General features: G+C 39.8%; 2 protein-coding genes across 9 annotated transcripts in view; one reads left to right on the top strand and one right to left on the bottom strand.

The window, feature by feature from the left end:
* esrrgb (estrogen-related receptor gamma b) overlaps positions 1-23,291 on the bottom strand; it is a 110,050-nt gene that overhangs the window by 70,417 nt on the left and 16,342 nt on the right. For 2 of the 8 annotated variants that reach the window (XR_006841625.1, XM_046373026.1), the window contains exons 3-4: positions 16,656-16,909; positions 2,181-2,348 (exon numbers count right to left, since the gene is read on the bottom strand). The gene's annotated coding sequence lies outside the window, so the exon portion shown is untranslated. Of the gene's footprint in view, positions 1-2,180; positions 2,349-11,524; positions 11,940-12,596; positions 12,730-16,065; positions 16,171-16,655; positions 16,910-23,291 lie in introns of those variants that run through there. The other 6 variants (XR_006841626.1, XM_046373028.1, XM_046373027.1 and 3 more) reach the window with 5 other exon arrangements.
* LOC124050466 (transforming growth factor beta-3 proprotein-like) lies at positions 505-12,964 on the top strand. The gene is made up of 7 exons (XM_046373030.1): positions 505-1,348; positions 6,424-6,587; positions 8,945-9,071; positions 9,216-9,323; positions 9,749-9,914; positions 10,118-10,271; positions 11,097-12,964. Exons 1-7 carry the CDS (start codon positions 1,009-1,011, stop codon positions 11,253-11,255), a joined length of 1,218 nt encoding a protein of 405 aa, XP_046228986.1. The 5' UTR covers positions 505-1,008; the 3' UTR covers positions 11,256-12,964.

Consider the following 23,291-nt stretch of genomic DNA (forward strand, 5'->3'; position numbering starts at 1 on the left):
TAATATAGGACTCAGATGACGGAATTTCACAGATAAAAGAGGAAATGACGGGAGATTTCTTCAATTCAGACACTGTCACTTATAGAAAGCACTCGTGAGTACCACAACCTGCCACTAGAGGGTGCACGACCCAGGCCATTAGTACCCAGTAGTCAACGAGAAGAAATCAACTGAGACCTTAGTAAAATCACCGTTGATTGACAGTACTATCATTATTATTATTACTATTGTTGTTATTTTTATTCCAATGAAGAACCATGAGGGCAGATATTTACTCCACTTCCGATGTCTTAATACAGAAAAAACGTGGGATGAGTTTGTGGCTGTTAAAGCTAAAACTTTCCAACTTCTTAAAGATTGACGTGGCCAGAAAATGAAACACTAGGCTGTGTTTTACATGTGCCACAGTTGACGTGTGGCGCATCGCACTGAGCCCTGTTATGGTTTGGGCTCTCTCGGGTGCCTGCGGTCCCTCCTCCTCCATCAAACGTCAGAAACTAGTAGTATAAAAAAAACATGTGAGGCCATACCAGACCGCTCAAAGTCGCATATACCTCGTTAACCTGACAGCCTGCGGTCTCCCTCCTCAGAGACAATAAAGAGGCACTAGATTTTAATGAGACAGAAAAGAGGAGAAAAATGCCAAGCTGCGGGACGACCTAAATCTACTGGATTGAGCACAAGAATGCAAAGTCTATTTGTTCCTACAGATACTTTTGTGCCGGATAAAGTTCATATATGCCGTAGAGTTTCTGTTGTTCAGGACTTTGAATTAATGTCTAGTGAGCTAACACAAACCTGGATTTATGCTGGCAACAAAAGGGACTGACACAAGAAAACGAATTAAGTGAGGAGCTTTTAATCATTAGCTTCCAAGGAAGTTTGAAGAAAGAAACAACAGCAGCGTTGATCAGTTTGATTTGAAGGCTAAGTGACACTGACCTTGGCAGTCCTCGCCTGTGAATCTGCACATTTCAACTACGGAGCGAACCAAATGCAGAGAGAAAGATGCATTTCTCTAAGGCTTTGCTGTTTGTCCTCAACTGCGCAACTTTGAGCTCATCTCTGTCAACTTGTGCCACCGTGGATTTCGACCATGTGAAAAGGAAGAGGATCAAAGCGATACGGGGTCAGATTTTGAGCAAACTCCGGTTGACGAGTCCTCCGCCCTCCGACGGACCGAGTGTAATCCCTTATCACATCCAAAATTTGTATAACAGCACCAAGGAGCTACTGGAGGAGCTTTGGAGGGATCGGCAGCAAACCTGCGGTCAGGACAACACAGACACAGAGTACTATGCCAAAGAGATCTACAAATTCAACATGATCTACGGGCCACCAGAAAGCAGTAAGTACAAGTATTTAGGCAGCTAAAGTTTTCCCTTCTAGCTTCAATGCCAGCAATCAGTGGACCCGTGGTGCGCAATTACGCACTAAATGAGGAGTCAGTGCCGCCCAGACTCACCAATCTCAAAGCTACAGCTGGTTCCGGTGTCACTGATCTGTGGCTTGTAGTTCAGCAGCTCTTTTTAATCACTGCGATTTTGGTCTGTTGCTCATTAAAGATCCCCTCTAGATATGTTTTAATTCGCAAAAATACTCATGCATGAGTAATTACGTGTGTCTCATCTGTTTTTCCACAAGATGTTTCTTCCTCTTGAACAGAGTTAAAATAAAATAAAAAAAAAACGATACAATTTCAACCACTCCTTATCACGTTAATCCCCACACAAAATCTGTAAATATTTTTCATTCCGAAAGTCTGACTGTTGGACGTACGATGTGCTTAACTGTGAAATCCATTCCTGCGCGTGTGCGTGCTGGAGGCTTCAGGTTTACACATCACACTTGTTTAAGCTGCCTGCTGGACCACGACTGACTTCAGGTCCAGTTGTGATGTCACGTTATCATCTTGTATGTACACGTGTTAAACTCGGGCTGCTTGCCTCCGCACATACATTGTGCACAGTGAAGGCTGAACAAGTCAAGTAAAGAGCAAAACTCATTTTTGGAGAAGGGGATTTTAATATCTAAATTCTTTGTAATAACACTTTATTCACTTTATTTTAAAAAAAACAGAAAGAGACATATCAGAGCTCTTTTTGTTTTGTAAAAGCTTAAAGGTGAACTTGCTGTGTGAGGATTAGAGGATGTGCTCTGTTACTGTGCTGCTCACTAACCCTGCACTAGTGTTCCAGGGAAGTCGCTCTCCTCCTACTCCTGGTTCCACTCTTCCTCCACTGCTTTTTTTTTTCCTCCATGGATCCTGTCCTTCTCCCCAGATGTTCACACTTCCTTTCCAGTCAGGCCCAAATGAGAGGGACATCTTCCCTGGCGGATGGGGATGCCTTTAGAAGAAGGAGTAGGAAAGGTGGACAGGGAAAGTTAGATGATGAAAGGACCTCCCCGTTAGTCTGGATAGAAGGATCTCTCTCTCTCTCCCATGGAGTCTGTCTGTAGAGGAGTAGGAGTGGGGTCCCATGAAGCCCTCCCATACACTGACACATCACTACCACCCACCTTCACATTGAAATGGAGCTTAAAGAGGACCCCACTGCCAGTCTTGGCCAGTGAATTACCCACACGGGTGGCCCACGAGCATGAGATCACTTATTGCACTGCTCAAGTTTAAGTTTGCTAAATTGACTGTGAAAATGAGCCAGCATTCATCCCCTTAAACCTGAATGATTCCACTGTGCCGTCATTTTACTGTCACTAGGTAGCATTAGGTAACATTTCCCTGCTTGGCTAATAACAAGTTTTATTTTGTTTTTGAAATATTTGCAAAGATTATCAGTACAGGCTTGTCTGGCTCAAAATGTTTTTACTTCAAGTGATTTGTTCTAAACCTCTGTTTGGCACAACTACTTCCCTCTACAGAATGAAAAACTATGAACTGGAAGTGGAAAACGTGTCCTGAGAGGGACATGTGTCAGCACTTGAGGGAGATTCGTACAGCATGTGGTTCGACTGAGTCTGGATTACTGAGAAAGTAGAATAGGATAAATGCTGTACGTGTGGGAGAGCCAAAGAGGGCCTCATGGTCTAAAGCAAAGCCAAGACCATTGCATCATAGTCCCTTTGAAATCAACAGGTGTTTCTCAAAAGACCCATTTTCCCCCCCGTGCATGTTCTGTTTTGAATCTCACAAACTGGTTTTGACAAAAACACCAGGCAGTAGGTGCCTTGAGTTGATGTGGTGGTTTCAGAGCCACAGATGGATTTCAGATAGAAAGATGTAAGATGGATTTGCCTACGTGTAACAACTGGGTGAACACCGCTGTTTCCGTACTGTAATCTTGCGATCTTTATGTCCAGTGTCAGTGTGATTATATGAAAAACAAAAGGGAAAATGAAAGAAAGTCAAGTTAACAGCCATAGTGCTGAATAGACACATAAAGCTCCATGTATACATGTACTTGGTGCCATTAAATGTTGACAAGCTCTCCAATTCTTACTTTTTGTCAATATATATATTTAATATATATTTTGTTAATATCCTGTATAGCTACGTGGATACATTGCCTAATGCAATTTAATCTGCTGATGCAGGCAAGAAAAACAGTTTTGTAGATTTGTTGTGATGTACATTTTACACTGGCAGGCATAATTTCTTTATTGTTGAATGGCTGTAAAGACAAATAACAGCAGATTAACACAATATGGACACAGTACAGAAACCAATTGGACTTTCTGATTATTTGGTGTATTTATCAAGTTTTCAAGTTCTAAAAGTTTTTTTTTTTTTTACTTTTATGGTCAAAGCTCAAAGCATATGACTTTTACTTGAATTAGTGTGGATGGAAGCTCACCTGACGACAGGTGAACTAGTGCAGCTTTCGGTCGTTAATCAACAGCTCAAGCAGCGAAAGGACAGATGGTGATGGATCCATCAGACACTATTTTTGAAAACATTTCACTCCAGTAAGTCCTCCAAATAAAATGAGAAAATACACATGCTCATCCTTACCCTTCAGAATGACACATAAAGGTGTTATCTGATTTGATGTCCCTTATCAGTTGTATCCATACCAGCTACAAATCGTTGTTGGAAAATAAATTCCTTTATTGATAGTGTTATGAATTTGTTAATTCAAGTTAAAATGATTACTATATCAAGTTTAGTTTTGTTGTCATGATGACAATGATAAACACTTGGTTAAGGTCATGGCCATGTCAAGCTTTAAAAATTACTGCCTCATGTTTGGATGCCAGCTTACATCCATATCCGTCTAGACATGTCATAAAATATATGTGGTGAACTCTTTGAAGGAATTTAATAGAAGATCATAAGTATAGTTCTTGGCAGAACGGAAGCTAAAACTGCAATAAGGTGTATGAAGGCCTGGTGTTAGTGAGATATTGCATTCACGAGAACGGGATGAACAGGCAGGCAACCCAAAACAATTTCTCCAGCAGCAGCTATTTCTGATGTGGAGACATAAAAACAATTGTGACCATTTGTTGAAAAAGGAAATTAACGGCTGTCTCCTGTCCAGTGTTATGTTGACCAATCCATTCCCTCTGACCTCGACTTCTGAAATGACTGATGAACTCTAATTAGCAGTATGCTTGTTCTGCACTGTTCCCCCCTCCTTCCACTCTTTGCACTAAGCTATACTAAACTAAGTGAATTGGCTACTGCCTGTAGCTGCAGAGCGTGAGTGAGAGGCCGGTCTTGTGAAGACAGCCACCTTTGGGTGTTGCCCCAGTGGTAAAACAGAAGTCTGGCTTTGTAGAGATTTGACTCTGAGCCAGGGGCATCACTGTCTTTCCTGGGGTAAACGTGGGCAAACACACTCAATTTTTGGTGTTTGTTTTTGTTCTTTTTTTAAATTAAACTGTTGACCTTTGGCTCTGAGGCGGCACTGTGAACCAACACAAATCCATAGCAGGTGCAAATGAAGCAGAAAGCTGCTGTGAGACTGGCAAATTACTGCATTGAGAGGCTGGACTGCAAACATCGGAAAGATTTCCTTTTATAGCTTGGTACGCATACAGAATCTGGCATATGTCAATGAGCGAGGTTGGGTTGTGGAGAAGTCATCATGGTCAGAAAGGGGTTTGGGTCCAAAAAGTTGTCAGTGACTGACTGAGGATAGCAAGGCTTTTGATATGCAGATACCGCGGAGGTGAAGTCATTCTCAATGTCAAGCTCAATAATATTGCTATTTCAATTACAACATTTTCATTTCCTCCAAATATAGACAAAATGTGTTAGAGAAACGCTGAGGAATTTTGATAAGGCAGGAAACCACACTAATCATTCACTGTGGACTGATAAATTTAGTGCCAGCCATTATAGAGTCAGTAAAAAAAAAAAAAAAAATAAATAACTTTTTAGGTGTTAATGGCTTTGTAAGTCATCCAGTATAACAAATGTTTACTATAAATCCATGCCATTACCGGCATACTAAAGTATGGATTTATTTCAGCACATCTAAAGCTACAGAATATGTCAAAAAAGGACTGAAGTACACATTGCATTACCAACTAGAGTATGAAATGACTGCATATGCTGCCACCTCAGTTACGACTCCTGTTTAAAGTGACTGAAATTACTCTGGCATCAAGCAGGTAACAGTTTGACCCAAAGACACAGCTCCTCGAATCCACACGTCTCTCACCAAGTCACTCAGCCAGAATGGTATTTTTCAAAATTGTGTTATTAACTGGAGCTGAAATGAGCCATCACCTCAATCAAGAAGAACAATCTGCAACTAATTTGATAACTAATCATTTACTCAGTACTGAAATTAATGTAGTGTTGGTCAGACAAAAATCAAGCAATTTCTTTGAAATAAGTTCTTGGGATTTAGGAACTTTTAATATCAGCTGCAGACATTAATGGTTGGAGGTATGTTTTTACAAAGCATCAACTTTTGTTTTATGGTGGCACCATCCTAGTTCTTACAACAGGACAAATTTATAAATGATCAACATAAGGCAGTCAAGTGTAAAATGTAATGTTAATTGTTAGTTTTTTTCTTTTTTTTTTTTTTAAAAAAATGGTAATAATAATTGAAGAATAAAAACAAAAGACCTCCGCATATTTAGGATGAAGAAATATCAAACATGTTTTTTCCTCTTACGTGACTGAATGTGTCAGAAAGAACTTTTATATGCCTTTTTCTTGGAAGACATGTCGCAGTAGAAAAAACAAACAATAAAATGAATGATGGCGGAATTCCATTTAGCTGCTTCGGTTTCAGTGTCTGATATTTTGCATGCTGGCTTATGGTCACAAATTACTGGACTTTTTAACTGCACTTACATGAAGGAGATTACAAAGCAAGTGTCGGATTATCTTGATGTAGCAGTTGATGTCTGTGCAAGGACATACATTGTGTCTCATCATATCCTGCTAAGACTTTCTAAGCGTGTTCTCCCACTGAACTTTGATTTTGATTCTCTCTCTACCAGATGATCTGCTCTACTGCCCAAAAAGCATCACCTCCAAGATTTTCCGCTTCAATGTCTCTGCCATGGAAAGGAACTGGACCGACCTCTACAGAGCAGAGTTTCGAGCTTTCAAGGTGCCAAACCATAGTGCCAAGAGGAATGAACAGCGGATTGAGCTCTACCAGGTGCGTAAAGGTACCGTTTTCTTGTCCTTCTACCAAGATCAAAGACAAAGCTCACAGTTGAGGCAACAGGAGGCTCCAAAATCTTTTTCTTTAATGTAATCTTTGTTACCGGATCGTTCAGTTCTAGTCTGTCAGGAGCATATCTTACATAATCTTGTTAGTTGTTCTCCACCACGTAATTTCAAGCCCTAATTGACGGTGAGCCAACAGATCAAATTGTGGTTGCAGCCGTGGGTAACAGCCAGACCGAAAGCCAAAAAGCTCCACAGGCCTGCAGAATGTTAGCAGAACAAGACAGCTTTCAGTGCAGCGTTGGCAGTCCAGCTCTAACATGGTCCTTATTTTGGTGAAGCAGAGGAATGTGAAGTTTATTAAGCTGTTAAGGGATCTTTGGTCTGAGGGACTGGAAGTTGGTGATATTGTCGTCAGGTCCCTGTTATTTGCAATGTCCTTAGCATTAAGGATCCAATGCAAATATAATGATAATAAAAACCCCACTATAGAGATACTCTGATCAGGAGTGACGTCATGACAAACCCAGATCTCGTTCAACCGAACCAAAACATTTTGACTGCTGGTTTCAAACATCAAGAGGAATACAACAGCAGGCTCACACTCAAGTGAGATTTCGAGTGAGAGTTCCTGACATATAAATGATATTCATATTGTTCACATTTCCATCCAAAAACACACTGAGAATAAATGTACACTGGTTTACTGTTTGGCTCTAGAGTCAAAGGGATGACATGAGACAATTACTTTCACGATTTTCTTCTACTGAGCCTCTCTTTTTCACAAAAAAAAAAGAAAAAAAGAAGAAGCTATAAACTGGCCACATTACAATGTCAATATTTGTTAAGCCAGGTGATCACGCAGGACACGACTCAAATGCATGACTTATTAACACAGGATATAAGTCAAACACACAGTCTTAAATGTCCAAAAAAGGCTTTGGCGCACAGCAAGGCAATCCAACAGGCAAACAAGCCCAAAAAAGCAGAGGCAAAAGGGGTCAAAAAAACATAAAATAATAAGGGCAGCAGAGATCAAAAGCTCAAAGTACTAAGACAAACTGGCAACACAAGGGAGGAACAGGACGGCTTAAATACACTAGAGTGATGAGACACAGGTGAAACCAACAAGGGCGGAGCTCAATCAAAAGTGGCGGGAAAGAATTTGAATATTGTTATGTTGTGCAAGAATAAAAAGGGTCAGGGTGATGGTTAAAGGTGCTGCTTGCAAACCCACAAACAAGCCAACAGAGACATTAACATCCAGTTCTGTAACACCACACAACTTCTAGTCTTTAGCTTATTGTTTAATATATGATTGGATATTACTGCTCTCAAGAGTCTTTTTCTATCAACAAGCTTTGATTAACTTACCATGCCTGACTTGGCCAAAAAAATGATGTACAGACATCAGTCCTCTGCTCATGTCAAAGGTATAAACTGTCCTGCTCCAACATATGCAACAAAGTTAATCATGCTTTGTCTTAGCGCCTCACAGCCCTGAGAAGATCTCATCAGCCAGAATAAGTGAGGCATCTGCAAGGACGATTCATGTTTGTGCAGGTCCTTTAAATTAAAACTAAATTCAGAACAGGTCTAACAAAAATAATCATATATGTATCTGTGAAAGTGAAATGACTCAAGCATGGCAATGTCTCTCTGTCAGCTGTTCAGTTCAGTGTGAAATTTCTCAACAAATGTTGGATGGATAGCGATTAAATTTTGTACGGACCTTCCCATTTTGTAGATGATTAATCCAACTGACTTTGGTGATGGATTTTTCCTCAAGCACCACTAGCAAGTTCACATTTCAGTTCGCTTTTACTGAAATATCTCCACATGTGTTTCTTTATAAAATTTGAAACACACATAGGTCTAATCACTTTGGTAATCACCCCATCTAGTCCCATCAGGTCAAAATTTAATTTGTCCAATAAAAGTTTCCATATTATTATGATTATTATTGTTATGATTATTATTATTTTTATTGCTATGAGTATGTTAGCATCCTGATGTTACTGTGCGTAAAAACATGCAAAGCCACTAGCCTGACAATCAACTTTTAGTCAGTTTTAGTTAGTTTTAGTTTTAGTCACCTTATTGAGTTTAATTTCACTTACGTGCTTCTCTATATCATCTGTTTGCAAGCTCCGGTAATTACATTATCTTAGCTCACAACATAATTCATCAGAAATGACTACAACAACACATTATGAGTTTAATAAGTTATTGCTTCTTCTCACAACAAAATCCTGTCTGCTTTCTGCTCTCTTCTCTTATTTTGTTGAAGCTGTTTCATTATTTAGCTAAAACTTCTCGGAGTGACCATTTGTTATTGCTTTGCAGGCTGTGAGACCCAATGACCACATTAGGAAACGTTACATTGGAGCCAAGAATGTGCTGACCAAAGGCAATGCAGAGTGGATCACCTTCGATGTGACCGAAACAGTGCGAGAATGGCTAAAGAACAGAGGTGAGACTGAGGTCACTCTCATTAATCCCAGTGATAATTCATGCAATTAACCCACATTTCTCTTATGACTTTTAAAGCAGGAGAATGCTGACTTGGGCTCCTTTAAAAAAATCAATTGACACTTTTATCATCGTTTGCCATCAGGAACTAATCTGGGTTTGGAAATCAGTGTGCACTGTCCCTGCCACATCTTCAACCCAAATGGCAACATCATTGACAATGAGAACGAAGTGCTGGAGGTGAAGTTTAGAGGTGGGCCTCAGTAACATTTTGACACACAGTTATTTATCCCAAGTATTAGCTTCTTAGTTTCTGATAATTTTTCAAAAATCTGGTAAATAATCTCAGGTAATTTGTATATTTCTCCTCTAATGAGGTACTATATGCATTGTCATTAGATATAGTTTCATAGTTTTGATGATTATCTTTATATTGAAAATTGTTGCCCTATTCAACTTTTGCCTTAGAGGATACTAACAAAAAGGCATTTTTACTTTTCTTTCTTTCTTTTTTTTCCTTGGCAGTTTCATGTCTGCATTGTGTTAAAGAATTACAGGGATGGTCATTTCATAGTCAATCATTTTGTAAATTGTATACTCGGATTGAGTGAAATTACAAAAGTAAAAAAGCCACTAAATGGTTGGTTCACATGCACCTCGGTTATGTCTATAATTAAGGCGTGGATCGAGATGAGGAGCAGAAACGCTTGGATCTGGATTACCTGAACAAGAAAAGGACACAGTACCTGCCTCACCTTATCCTCATGATACTCCCACCCCACCGCCTGAACCCTCAGTCAACTCGCCGACGCAAGAGAGCGCTGGATACAAACTACTGTTTCTCGTAAGGGATACATGAATCATATGTACATTTATTCTTTGGGATTAATTCATTAAATTCTTAAAAATTTCAACTGCAAAATGGTGAAAAGCTTGTGCTAATTCTGAGTTCTGTGTTTCTGAGCTCATTAATGTCATGCTTAAATGGTGTTCACGTGCAACAGCTTAATTTGGGAACTGATTACACTATTGTTATCCTCATGGCAGAAACACGGAGGAGAGCTGCTGTGTTCGCCGGCTTCACATCGATTTCCGGCGTGACTTGGACTGGAAGTGGATCCATGAGCCCAGTGGTTACGATGCTAACTTCTGCTCCGGTCCCTGCCCTTACCTGAGGAGCTCAGATACAACACACAGCTCGGTAAGAGGGCCCACACGGGGATATAAAGACTGTGAGAAACTTTCCCACCGTTAAAATTTCAACAAAACAAACAGTGTCTTATTTATTCTTGTGGTAAATAGCTATGTAGATTGTTCTAGTTTTATTTGGCCAGATTCTGAGATATCCACCTGTGCGAGCTCTGTCTGCACCTAGGGGAACCTGACATGCATAAATTCATATACAGAACAAAAGGCAGACCAGATTAAAAAATGGACTCAAACATAAATACCCTCAATCCGACACTGGCAGAAGCATGATGTGTCTCAACAGAAGTTCACAGTTTGCACTGTCATCCATATTTATGATGCACCATGTGACCAGAGTGGTCAACCTGAATCCACTTGTGTAACAGCAGTGTGTCTTTTCATGAACAATGAAAGGTTACTGCACAGACAATCCACAGACCTCACTGCGCAGTTCTCTTTGGAAACCAGCTGTCAGTAGTGTTGAGCATGAAGATTATTGTTGATGTCAACTTTCAGTGTCTTTTAGCTTAATGTTTTGCTTCTTGGGCCCACACATGCACTGTAAGTTTGAGCTTCAACATGACTCTGTGTTTATCACATTTTAAGAAAAGCAGACAGCATTTTATACACCTTAATCCACCAGAAAATGTAAAATAATACAGAACGATGAATTCTCAAAGGTAATATATCGCTCACAGAGGCTTGCTCTTACACTTATTTAAACTAGACAGCAAATGATCAAGCTCCCCATCATTCATTAGACACAGCATATAACACGACACAACAGTAAATACTGTTTGAAGGTGAGTTTTTATGTCTCCTGTGTGCTTGTCAATAGGTGCTGAGCCTGTACAAAACTCTGAATCCGGAGGCATCTGCCTCTCCTTGCTGTGTCCCTCAAGACCTGGAACCCCTCACTATACTCTACTACTCTGGACGAACCCCCAAAGTGGAGCATCTCTCCAACATGATTGTAAAGTCATGCAAGTGTAGCTGAGAAGACAGGCAAGGCGAGGTAGTATGGCAGGATTTTACTCGGTACTGATGAAACCCATGCTCGTTGACTCTTGGACTCTTAGCTGTGACAAATACTTAAACTGACCCTGTGGCCTCATGGCTTAGATCTGAACACCACTCTGGAGGTCTCACATTTTTAAGGATGCACATTGTCTTGAAAACTTGAGGTCATTTTTTTTTTTTTTTTTAATTGTTTAGTATTTTTTTCCCTCCCTTTCAGTCAGCCATGTATGACACGTACTTATTTTAATTTTTAAAATGTCCAACCCAGCCTAACCTGAAAATATTTTTTTCTAGATTTGCAAAGGTGGACACCACAGTCCTAAAGTTATGTTGCAGAGTGCCCTGTACAAATCTATCTGTAACAAAAAGGAAAAAAAAAAAAGCTCCAGGAGCTGCTTCTTGGACAATGAGTGAAAGAGACTTATTTTGTGCTATATTTTCAACAAATGTTCCACAAAGTTACAGTCTGTATTGTCAGTAGAGTATCTTTCCTGTTTCTTTCTGGGATTATATTTTTAATAGTCACACACGTAGACTGTGCTCTGTTCAATGGTCGAAGAGTCCTTTTCAGGCTGGATTTTACCTTCCATTCAAACAGTGGACACTGTCTTCAAACACAAAAGGAGAAAGGACAGACTTGCTTCTGTATCCAAAGCCATAGCTGCGGTCAGGGAAAAGGAGAGCTGAGAGAATGCCTCTTGGATTTGCAATGGAAAGTGAATGAACAAAGAAGTTGAGCCAAGCTTTTCTTTTTTTGGCTGGCTAGCAGCAATGGCCTTTTTTTTCTTTTTGGAAGAAGAAGAAGACCAAGAAGAAGAAGAAGAAGAAGAAGAAGAAGAAGAGGGGACCTGTAAGGAAGGGAAGAACTGTGATAGAAACTAGTCATGAGCGCACTACCATTCACTGGAAGCCCTCGTCCCTGACAGGTTCAAATTATTTCTGGGACATCAAAGAATATACTGGAAAAAAAAACATGTGTTATGCAACAGGTTTTCTGAGATTTCTTTTACATTAATAGCAGATTTGGTCTGTTATGCAACTTGTGATATAGTGATTGTTTCACTAACTGGGATCAAAATTGACATGTATCTTTATTATTCATGTTTAACTATGGCTACTGTTTTGTTTTCTTGTGATTTAGAAAGAACACAACTTATGTGTCCATATATAGTTTAATTTGTCCTGTGGTACGTGATCCAGTATATGTCTTATTGTATTAAAAGGTGACTATCCCCAGAGAGTTAAATCAGAGCACTTTTCTCGAGCACTAACAGGAAATGTCCTTTAGTTTTAAATGCAGCCGTTTTCTTCTCCCGCTCTCCTATCAGCTCACCTGCCACCCTTCACTTCGCATGTGTAGTCAGGACTCTGGTGTTCCCAAAACACTGCAGTCTTTCATTCCCCTCTGCTCTGTCTCTGTTTGTTTTGGTGCTCTTTTACGGCGTGAAGACCTAATGGAACAAGAAAATGGAGAGGGAGGGGAAAAAGTCTATAGTGGCCGCATGTACAGTTAGACCTCATTTTTCTCCGAGTCAGGAGAACGATCCTGAATCCCTGTACTGTTTGACAGTCTGAGTCATCTTACCTTCAGATGACATTTAGGTTTTTTTTTTTTGTTTGTTTGTTTTTAATTTTTTTGGCAGTAATATTGTTTGATTGACTTGTTGATTGTTATTATTAAAAATACAACATGCAAACATGTATGAGCCCTTTTTAAGTCTTAACAATCGCTTCAGCAACTGCAATGCTTTTATTAAATAATCAGATGTAATAAATCTGTGAAAACATTTAACTCCAAATTAGGAAATGATGAATTTACCCACTGGTCTTGTCTGCCATGTTGAAATGCCATTTAAAGTGCTATTTTCTCATAATGTTTTGGTTCCATACGAACATAATTTTTCTTACTTGAATCCCACCTGTTTCCTGCAGGCACATGCAGAGCATTATTTTTTCTACCAGAGTAATAAATTCAACTTCTCTTTCTCAGGGACTGTTGCTTAACAGCTGTCCCAGGCAAAAAGCAATTACTCTTATTTTCAGCATATATTAATGGGCAGACATCTCTTTATTCTCTTATTTCTCATGAAATGATTGGTATAAATCACACATGAAGCTGAGATACGTATTATACAATCAGTTGCACGTTCTATGTATTTATGCTCCTCTAGCATAACTGCTGAGCTGCCAAATAAATTTTGTACTTCTTAACTTTTTGACAACATGTGAAACTAAATTGATGGGTGAACTATGAAGTTAAACTCATTATACTTTATTCATTGATTACTAATGTAAAGAAAATGCAAACTTGACTTATTTTGAAAAAAAGAAACTCATTAAGGTTCATGATTTTATTCACATTTGTAGCTAAAGGATTGAGGGCTTATGTTAGTTACATTAACCTTTATTAACTGGGAAAAACAGCGTGGCATTGCCTAACTTCAAACCAAATTTTTTTCATAATAATGCCTTATCAGTGATCTATATAGCATTACTAAACATTTTATTAATAAAATCCTTATTTACATGTTTTCACTTTATGCTTTAAGTCATCTTCTGCTGCTGACCTGGCAATCAGTCGCAAGGATTTTGGGGCTGGTTGGGTTGAGCTAATATGGACTGACAAGTAGCCAGAGAGAATTCCCTTTCTGTGTGTGCCCGTTATTTTTCCCTGTCACAATCAATCAGAGATGAACCATGATGGAAACACAAAGACCAGAGGGCATGACGAGGTCTAAAAACAAAGGTTGGGGCTTTAATGGCTTTGCAGACAGCCCTGTACTACCAAACACAAATTACTGGTAAAGAGCAGTTGTGTCCCATGCATGATTGACTTTTAACCTTCAGCAAAAGCAAGAAGAGGTCATGTCACTCGCTGACATTAATGGTTAAGTCCCTGACAGAAACATTCAGTAAAACAACTCGCCAAGATTCTCACAAGTTTAGTATCACATTCACCAACTGCTCTGCAACAACGTCACTGTTTACTTCTTCAAGTCAGTGAATGCAACCACTGAGTGGACTCCCAGTAAGTATAACATAATGCAGCTGATTCTTTCAGAGTATCTTTTCCCATGTCAGTGTAATGGAAGGAGGCTGAGGGGGTTAGTGATGGTGAGGCCTCTCCTAACAGAGGCAGGAGCTTGGCTTGGGGCTTTCTATTCATGCAAGGAGTCATTTTGGCTCACGTAGCGGCTCGCCACATTATTCAGCAAAACGCTCAGTGTGAGACATACAGCAAAGCTTACGCTGCAGTGATGGGATGAGAGTGGTTGTTCTAATACTCAGTACTTTGTTCTGTCAAGGTTAACAAGGTGGCACCACCTAAATGTATCCCAAATGAACCTCAGCAGGTAATTGTACCTCCTCTTGCCCGTCTACATGCATCCATTTGAAAATTATAGGAGTAAAAATGATCTGCTTTCTGCTGAGTTTAGACTTTTCCTTTTTATAGCTGGAGGACACACAAGGGTGGTTTTAAGATGCAGATAAGGACATTGTTTGGGCTTATGGGGAGCAAGCTGACCACCTCAACCCCAAACCTGCAATAAACCTATTTCCAGCTCCCGGCTACTGGATGAGCAAGCCATAATCTGATTCGTGGTTTAGGGTCCACTTCTGTGTTGGAGTCTGACTTTCTCAGAACTAGTGCTCTTCCAAGACTTACCAATGATGAATTGCATGACACGTAAATGCACAGAGGTTTGGAAAACTGTCTGCTGCTATTCCCTGAGCAGATTAACAGATGTGGAGGGAGAAAAAAAAAGAGGGGGAAGTGAGAGACACAGACAGAGGGGAGAAATAAGCGTGTGTGAGTGTGTGCGTGAGTGAGTGAGTGAGTGAGTGAGTGAGTGAGTGAGTGAGTAAGCTATAGAGATCGAGAGAGATCGAGAGAGAGAGAGTCCTCAAAAGGACTGTTGCTGCAATAAAATCATCAGGTCACATCAGACCAGTTCTCAGGACCCAGGGTGGAAAGAGTTGTGTAATTCAGCAATGGGAAGAGCGCGCGCACACACACACATATACAAGTCAAGCCAGCGGCCATAGTTACTGGAAAAGAGTGAAGGGGTGAACAAATATGTAAACACATATCAACTTCATAGACCTTTATAGCCAAACAAATGAATGGGAGGTCTGGATCAAACTACAGCATTATATTACAGTTTCCGTGACAGTATTCCAATAATAGAGGGATGGTGTGTGCATGTGGAGAGAGAGAGAGAGAGAGAAAATAGAGACTGTGTGAGAGAGGGAGAGAGACAGAGACAGTGTTTGATTATAATTTACACACTCTTTAAATCAGGATACAACATTATGTAAAATTTATTACTCTGGGAAGAAAAGAGACAAGTTCACAAGTTTGAAATACATAAAGGACTGCTGGTTTAGAGATAGAGAAAAAGAGGGGAGAAAAAGGAAGGTCGATGCCAGAAAGGCAAAACTGTGGCCCTTAAAGTGCAGGCATTGAGAGAATAGAAACACATTCTCCAGTTTTGCAAATGAAAAGTTGAATTCAAAAGTAAGACAATGCAGCCTCACTCAAATGAACAGGCTGTGATTATGTTGTGTTCACTCAGAAAGACACAGCCCATTCATTCATTTGAATTCAGCCAGCCTGGCGACACAGCGGGAAGTGTGAGCACAGGCTGCTCTGCCAAAAAAGATGAACCTGGCTCAACTTTTGCTGCAATGCAATATGACATCATCTGATACGGTTGACCAATTGCCCGCACAAAAGTGCACATTTCTGGTGAATTATCTTTGTAAAGTGTATTTCTACTGCTTACCTCACAGTCATTGCGATGACAGACTTCTGTTGTGATAACTTTCCATAGTTGTAAAATCCTATCTGGGTAGCACAAACCATTGTGCAGAGTTTTGGCGTCTGAAACCTTTTAAACACATCAACCTGTCATCACTCAAACTGAATGAGCTGGATCATATTTCATTGTCTCACCTTTACATCGAAAAACATTCCCCCCATTAGCACAGGCCCCACTGACGATTTAACACAGGCCTGTTTTCAGTCTGAATGCCCGCTTAAGGGTTTTGTTGCTACAGCCTCACTTGGTTATGGTGGCTCATGTTAGCATATGTACAAGAAGGCTTGAGACAGATGTTTTGCTAGATTTTAGGGCTTTTGGAGTAATCCTCATCCTGTAATTGTCATTTGTGGCCCAACACCCTATACCAGAAGTTCTGTTTATAGTATATTTTTTATACTACTAATTTGCAACCGCATGTTTTTAGTATATTTTCAGGAATGTATCTACAAAGTTGCAAAACATTTCTTTCATTAATAATTAGATAAGAAATAGGGGACAAAACAGCACGTCTTGCAAGTATAAGAAATATATCCTGTGATATATCATCTGACCTTTGGCACAATTCTTCTGTCCTGCTTCTGTGCTCAGGATTTTCTCATGAGTACTTCATCCTCCATAACAGCAGGTTTCCTCCTCAGGGTGGCTGCACTCAGGTAGAGTGGAAGAGGCTGCGGTGAAGTTGGAGTGGAGTCAGTGCTCCTTCCTGTCAAGTGGAGCCAGCTGGTTCGGACATGTGATCAGGATGCCTGTAGGGCCTTGCAGCACGGGTGTCTCCAACATCTGCACAACTTTCCAATTAGGTGTTCTGTGGATAAACCGAACACATACCAGGAATGTAAATTGTTACCTTCTTCCCTAAAAATACTTTAAACTTAATAAAGTGACACATGACAGTCCTATAGTGAAAATTACAGCAGCAATTCAGCCTGGCTCAGTGTAAATGTCTGTATGCTACGTATTGAGATGTGCTTAATCTTCCTTTTTTATGTCTGAAAGTGTGATGTATTAATAATATGTCGTGTGTTTTTGAAGGATACATTTTATATTCACAAAACAAAATGCATTCTTGCAATTTGATCTCTGCTCAAAAAGTCAAGACTGACTGGAAGCACGATACAGGATGTGTTTACTTTTTCAATATTTAAATGAAAACGCCATCTTTTCCTAACATTATGTGTCTTGTTTCCAGAAGCTAATCACACATGGGATGCAGACTGTGAACGGTGGGCTCAGGTGTCATAGTCAAATTTAGCTCTGTATAAACGTAACGCCTGGGGTTTGATTCATTATGACATCACACTGAAAACAGTCTGCAGTATTCTCCTTTTCGAAAGCTGTCCGTTAACAGTGTTCAATCTTGAAATAATCCTAAAGAAACCAAAGATGTCGGTATTCACATCATGAGACACCCAGGAAGACATAGTCACATGCACAAATAGACAAACTGTTCAGCATCCTGATGCTTAAAAAAGGACTCCTTTGTTTAAGGAATCTGTGCAGCACTGCCAGCAGTGGGGTTTGGGTTTTCTCTTGTTCATTTATTTTGTCTCCCTGTCGCTGTAAACACCTTCTCCATTTACATCATGTTACAGGCTCTAATGCTTTACCTACTACTATATAAGCTCTCAGAGAAACATGAGGACTGAGGATAAAGCAGGATGTCTGTGTGGCATTTAACGCATCCTGTATGCAGTATGTGTGTGCACATATAGGGGTTGTGAGAAGAAGATCTTAAATCATGTGGACACCCGGGAGGTAATTCACGTTGGATTACCCTCTAGGTAATGGTAACATCGGCTTTTCCCCTCTACACTCATCCCAGAAGTGCAAACCAGATTGATGAGGGAGGTCATATCCTTAACTGCCTCTTATACAGCTGCCTCCACTCAAACAGGTAATGGAGACAGTGTCAGCGGGGAGCTTTCTCCAGCATAAAGCTCCACAATGGGGACTTGAGTGGTTTTTGCTAAATTTATTATCTTTCTGGCTGTTTGGGCACACTCTATGGTCTCACAGTTACCAGGGATCACACTGGTGAAAACAGCTATGCTGGGGTTTCTCCACAAAGAAGAGATTTATAACATTTGGATAAATCTAAGGATCACAAAGCTTAAAGTCAGAAAGTCAATGAGCTGCAAGAGGCTCCAACAGATGTATGAAATGCTGAAAATAATAGCTTTCATCATACAGTCGTGCCTTAAAAATACTGGAAATGCCAACAGGCCAAACGTAGGTACAGTACAGTGCTGTACTGTGTAGCTAAGGGTCATTAAAAAATATTTCACTTAATGCTGGTGCATGGAAAGGGGAGGCTGCAAGTGTTTCATAACCTAGAGCAGAGTATGCTAACTGAACAGATGAAAATCAGGAATTTCCTAAAAATAAAATCTTAAAACAGACGCCCACAGCAGCACTTAGAAGTTTTTACCACATGCGCTTTGTTATAAAACCTAATATAATTTGCATAATATTCTCCAGCTGCACTTGAAGTTGGTGTAAAGTGCTGTTTCCAGCCCAATTGTCATGGTCTACATTTAGATTTGGAGCACGTACATTCAACTAAATGGGCTGTAATCGGACCGTAGATGCCACAGTAGGGGTTTAACAGAAGCTGTTACAGCAGTCAAGGATCTGGCCTTCAAACAAGGGCTGCTGAACAGTAATGGGTTGTTCAGACATCAGGCTACCAGTGATGAACCACTGAAATGCACTGAGGAAAGTATCTTTGGACTGGTGCAGTTTGACAAAAGCAACAAACTCAAAAGCGCACTGCAGTTCCCCGAATGAAGAAAAGCATTCAATTTTAACAATAACTTAACTGTTCAAATGTTCAGCTGCTTAAAATATGACACAACCATCAGTTATTCGTGGACACAGGAAACTGTACTGTTGGACTTTTGCCCATTAATATAGCTACACACCCTAATGCCAACATTACTCAACAAAAATGGAAAAAGTAAAACTTGTACTTGTATCTCCAATGGTGCTGTAATTACTCTTCTAGTAACAAGATATTTAAGTCTCTGTGTTGCCAAGTAACCAGCAGAAGCAAAGACATGCTGTTCGTCCACAAAGTCAATGAGAAACATGTTTGGTTTGTGCCTCCCCATTAATCTGCACGAGACCTCACGACTCCTTTGGCTGGCAGCACTCCATGAACGACTGCTCTATGTCTACTATATGTGTGTGTGTGTGTGCGTCCAGATATATACTGTAACATATATCTATGCAAACACTATATTTAGATATATTTACTTATTGAAAACTGTTTCTGCGGTGGCAGACGGTAACTGAACACATTTATGAAGAAAGACAGAAGAAGAAAAGATATTTGGGTGAACGTGGTGGTTATTTAGTCTGAACCTGATTATGACAGAAATTTTGGGGAAAAATAACATGAATGTACCGCTTGTGTCCAGATTCCAGAGTCTGATGTGAATTGCTGTTTGGAGTATTAAACTTACAATAGCAGGACTTTGCTAATTCACGCTAATTCTCAAAATCAATGATTTCTTGTTTTTTTAATCAGATAAAAAAAAAAATCTTCACTGAATAAAAACAAAAAAAAAAACAAAACAAAACCATGAGCACATGAGACTGTAACAGTTGAATTTCAGCCAGGAAACGTAAAACTAAGCTAGAGACAGAGCAGCTCAGAGACAGCTCATCATCGGCCCAACGCAGACAGATCGCTCAGTCTCGCTCAAAACAACTGAGCAGTTCCTTGTGTTTCTGTCCAAAGTTTAATTGTTGGAGCAGCACCGCCCTGCTGCCAGGAAAGACATCCATTGTATATGTTGTATATTATAATCTTTATTTTAATGACTACCTCTTCAACATATAAACGGTTCAACAGGATCTGCTGGACAGATTTCTTTGCAAACTCCAAAATCCTTCAGATATATTAAAGACATGTGTGGGTTTAAAAGTTTGGTGTGGGTGCAGTGGAGGTGACATGTGTACTTGAACCTTCAACCAGCATTTGTCCTTACAATTTACACCCTGACAGAACAGTGAACAGTGGGTTCACTAGAGGTTGAAGTAGTCATGTAGTAGGAAAACAAGATAAAATTGCCCATGTGAGAGTGATCCTTTGGCATATTCTAGGATTTATAATCTCTAAATCACAATGATATATAAACAAACATTACATAGTTCTCAAGCCTCATCCTGTCATCATTGTAAACAAAAACTAATATGGGCTGTCCCCTCAAACATTCCCCTGCATGTCCCACTAAAACACTGCAAGTATTGGACTTGGCAAGCTGCTCTGTTAAATGCAGTCACTGATGTCCTGATGGAAACTGTAAGTGTTTTGTGAAGGTGTTTCCAGTGAAATTAAAAATTAAAAGTCTTTAAACAAACGGTTGCTGGCTTGGTTTCTCTGTTGTCTAATGCTCAGATAATCTAATTTTTCCAGATGGCCAAGTTGTATTGTAAACATACAAACTTCTTCCTCTGTCACTGCTGTTCACCCCTCCGTCTTTAGACCCCGATCCAATTTCTCTTTGTATTCCCTTCCAAATGAAATAGTGGTTTCACTGTGGCTGTAAACTGAGCTGATCAGCTGTCTTTAGTTATGTTTGCAAAAAGGCAAATAACAAACATCCTTGTAGTGAAGTTGTGGGACGTCCAACAGTCCACTTCTCCAGCCTGGCGACTAACATGTTTTTTTTATTACATGGATTAAGACTTAAATTCAGCTTTATCTTTTCAGCACCACAAGCATAATCAGTGTAATAGGAAACAGAAACCCACCCACGTTAAAAAACAGTCAATTTTATTTAAATTTCCAAAGACTGATTATCAAATAACAATTCAGCTTAAGCTTTATTGAGTAATTCTGGCATTTTAATTAATTTCTCAAGTCAGTAACGGCATTATGTTTTCAATTAAGTCGTTGGCACATTTACATACGAGCCATTAACCTCAAGAACAAGGACTTGCCACATGTACAACACAAACCTACCAAGAATGTTGATTTGATAGTATTTCTTTTGGCAGTCACACCTTTAAATTGAACTATGCTGATAACAATACAGTCCACCAGCAGGATATCTTTGTGTTGTAGCTTGCTAGCACTGTTAGCTAGTGGAACAGCTATTTTGGAAGGATAAACGTCCTAACACTGACATACTGGCTGCTGCACAACATTTCACCTGTCTGCTCCCTCTCTATTCCTCTACAGCATATTTAAGGTCATGGAACAGGTCATTTGAGTTTGCATGTGAAATGTCAAAGAGAAATTATATCCCACTACATACACACCTAAAGATAAGCAACACTTCATCACATTAAGTCAAACAGCAGAGGGGTTTGTCTGAAATAAATTTAAGTTGCAAGGGCTCTGTTATAACCACCAGCACTTTGTTGCCAACATGTAAAGCAACCATATACAGCAGATATCTTTGAATACACTTTACTTGCACACTCGATGCATTTCACGCATATACCCATACTTCATAGAGTCTGAGATTTTGTGGTCGTTACAGATTAAAACGTGTTGTGACCTTCCTGAGCATCTCCTATGGAGCATTTGCAAATCTGACTGTGTATTTTGAAGAGTCAGTAATGACTGAAGTTTGTGGCAATTCAGGATGAGATTTGAGCCTCTGTGATCTCCACAGCACACAGCACGTAACCTGCCATTACCCGCCACAGTCTCACATGGCCTCTGTTTTTGTTCATTTACTTTCCACTATTATATTTACTGTACACTTGCAATTAATGTCATCCAAAACTTCCTCTTTCAGGTGTTTTTTTTGTTTGTTTGTTTGTTTCACAGTTTGGATAATTACAACAGCCACCAGGAAACTTTTCCATGAAGGCATTTTAAAGACAACTCTACTTTTCATTCTCCAGCTACGTTTGAGTGAAGAAACATTACTTATGCTCGAGTAGGACTTTCTTTTCGGCCTTGACAATTACGCTTCATCTCCTGTGATTACACAAGATCGGCCATACAGTCTTTGTTCTTTCATCAGTGCTGTAAATGTAGGCAAAAATCCCAAGCCCTGACAATTTTAAAGTCCCTTGATGGCCATAATCTCTACTTCTGGCTTAGATTTCGCTCCATCCATTACAATCTGATAAGAATTCAGGGCTACTAAACAAAAGATGGTGATCTAAGAGCAGTCCTCCCTCTTTTCAGGAAATAAAACTGTCCAGAGACACACTTAAAAATGAGTTTATAGTGAAATGTATCGGGGAATTTCCAGAGAAGAATCCCCCTACCCACTTATGCTTTATGCTAAAATCATTTGTCCTTTTCCAAGAAATGCTTTAAGATAAAATGTTCACATCTTATTATTTTGCAAAACATTAATCAAGGACATAAACTCAAAAATGTCAAGATACTGAAGTCTGTTATTTCTTAGAATAAGTGTTTTGACTTTATACCACAACTGAACTGTTTCAGCAGCTTGAATTACTGTAAGATCGACAGCGTTCAGTGCCCACTGTCTCGGGGGGTTACAGGAACATCTGTTATCACTTTTTACTTTTAATGACATAATGTTACAAAGTGGGGTTCAGACTTAATCCATACCTCCACACAGAGGAAACCAACACAAACTGCACTGATTCACGAGCCTCAAAACTATTGAGCCAGCAGGTCAACCATCAAACAGCAAGAAAATTACAAACTTACTGTCCAGTAGATGTGATGGGTATCTCATTTTAAAACTGATTCTAGGAGCTGACTGGCAATCTTAAGTCCCTCTGTTATTTCATGAATAATAGAAACCCACCCCCCTGAAGAAAACCAGCAAAGACTTATTTTAACTCTTTAATCTACAGATATAGAGGCAGCTGAAGAGTGCCGCGAAGCCCAGGCCGTACCTCACCTCACACGTCGTAAAGCGTGAGTCAGAAGGTAAACAATATCTGTAATGATTTTCCCAGCAGTGGTAGGAGTCCCATACATGCTGGGTGGCTGTGACATTCAGGCGTCTGCTGGTTCCCTAACAGTTTGCTTACTATTTCGAGCAAACAACATTTATTAGATGAATTTGATAAATTAATCCCCAGACTGAACTTCTCTTCCAAATGTTAGGCCTCACACAGAGTGTGCTGTGCTTGGAGACAATAAAATGCAAACATGGTGTGGTTTTACTGATAGCTTCGAGTCAAAAATGTGTCATCTTGTTAATATGAGCGAAAATATCAAAGAAAATAAAACCACTGTC

The sequence above is a fragment of the Scatophagus argus genome, chromosome 19 (assembly GCF_020382885.2).
Source record: "Scatophagus argus isolate fScaArg1 chromosome 19, fScaArg1.pri, whole genome shotgun sequence".
Taxonomy (NCBI): domain Eukaryota; kingdom Metazoa; phylum Chordata; class Actinopteri; family Scatophagidae; genus Scatophagus; species Scatophagus argus.

Coding starts and splice junctions, on each gene's coding strand:
- LOC124050466 (XM_046373030.1), top strand. CDS start 1,009: ATGCATTTCTCTAAGGCTTTGCTGTTTGTCCTCAACTGCGCAACTTTG. Junction 9,324..9,748: donor GCTGGAGGTGAAGTTTAGAG/GTGGGCCTCAGT, acceptor TCTATAATTAAG/GCGTGGATCGAGATGAGGAG. Junction 9,915..10,117: donor GATACAAACTACTGTTTCTC/GTAAGGGATACA, acceptor TCCTCATGGCAG/AAACACGGAGGAGAGCTGCT.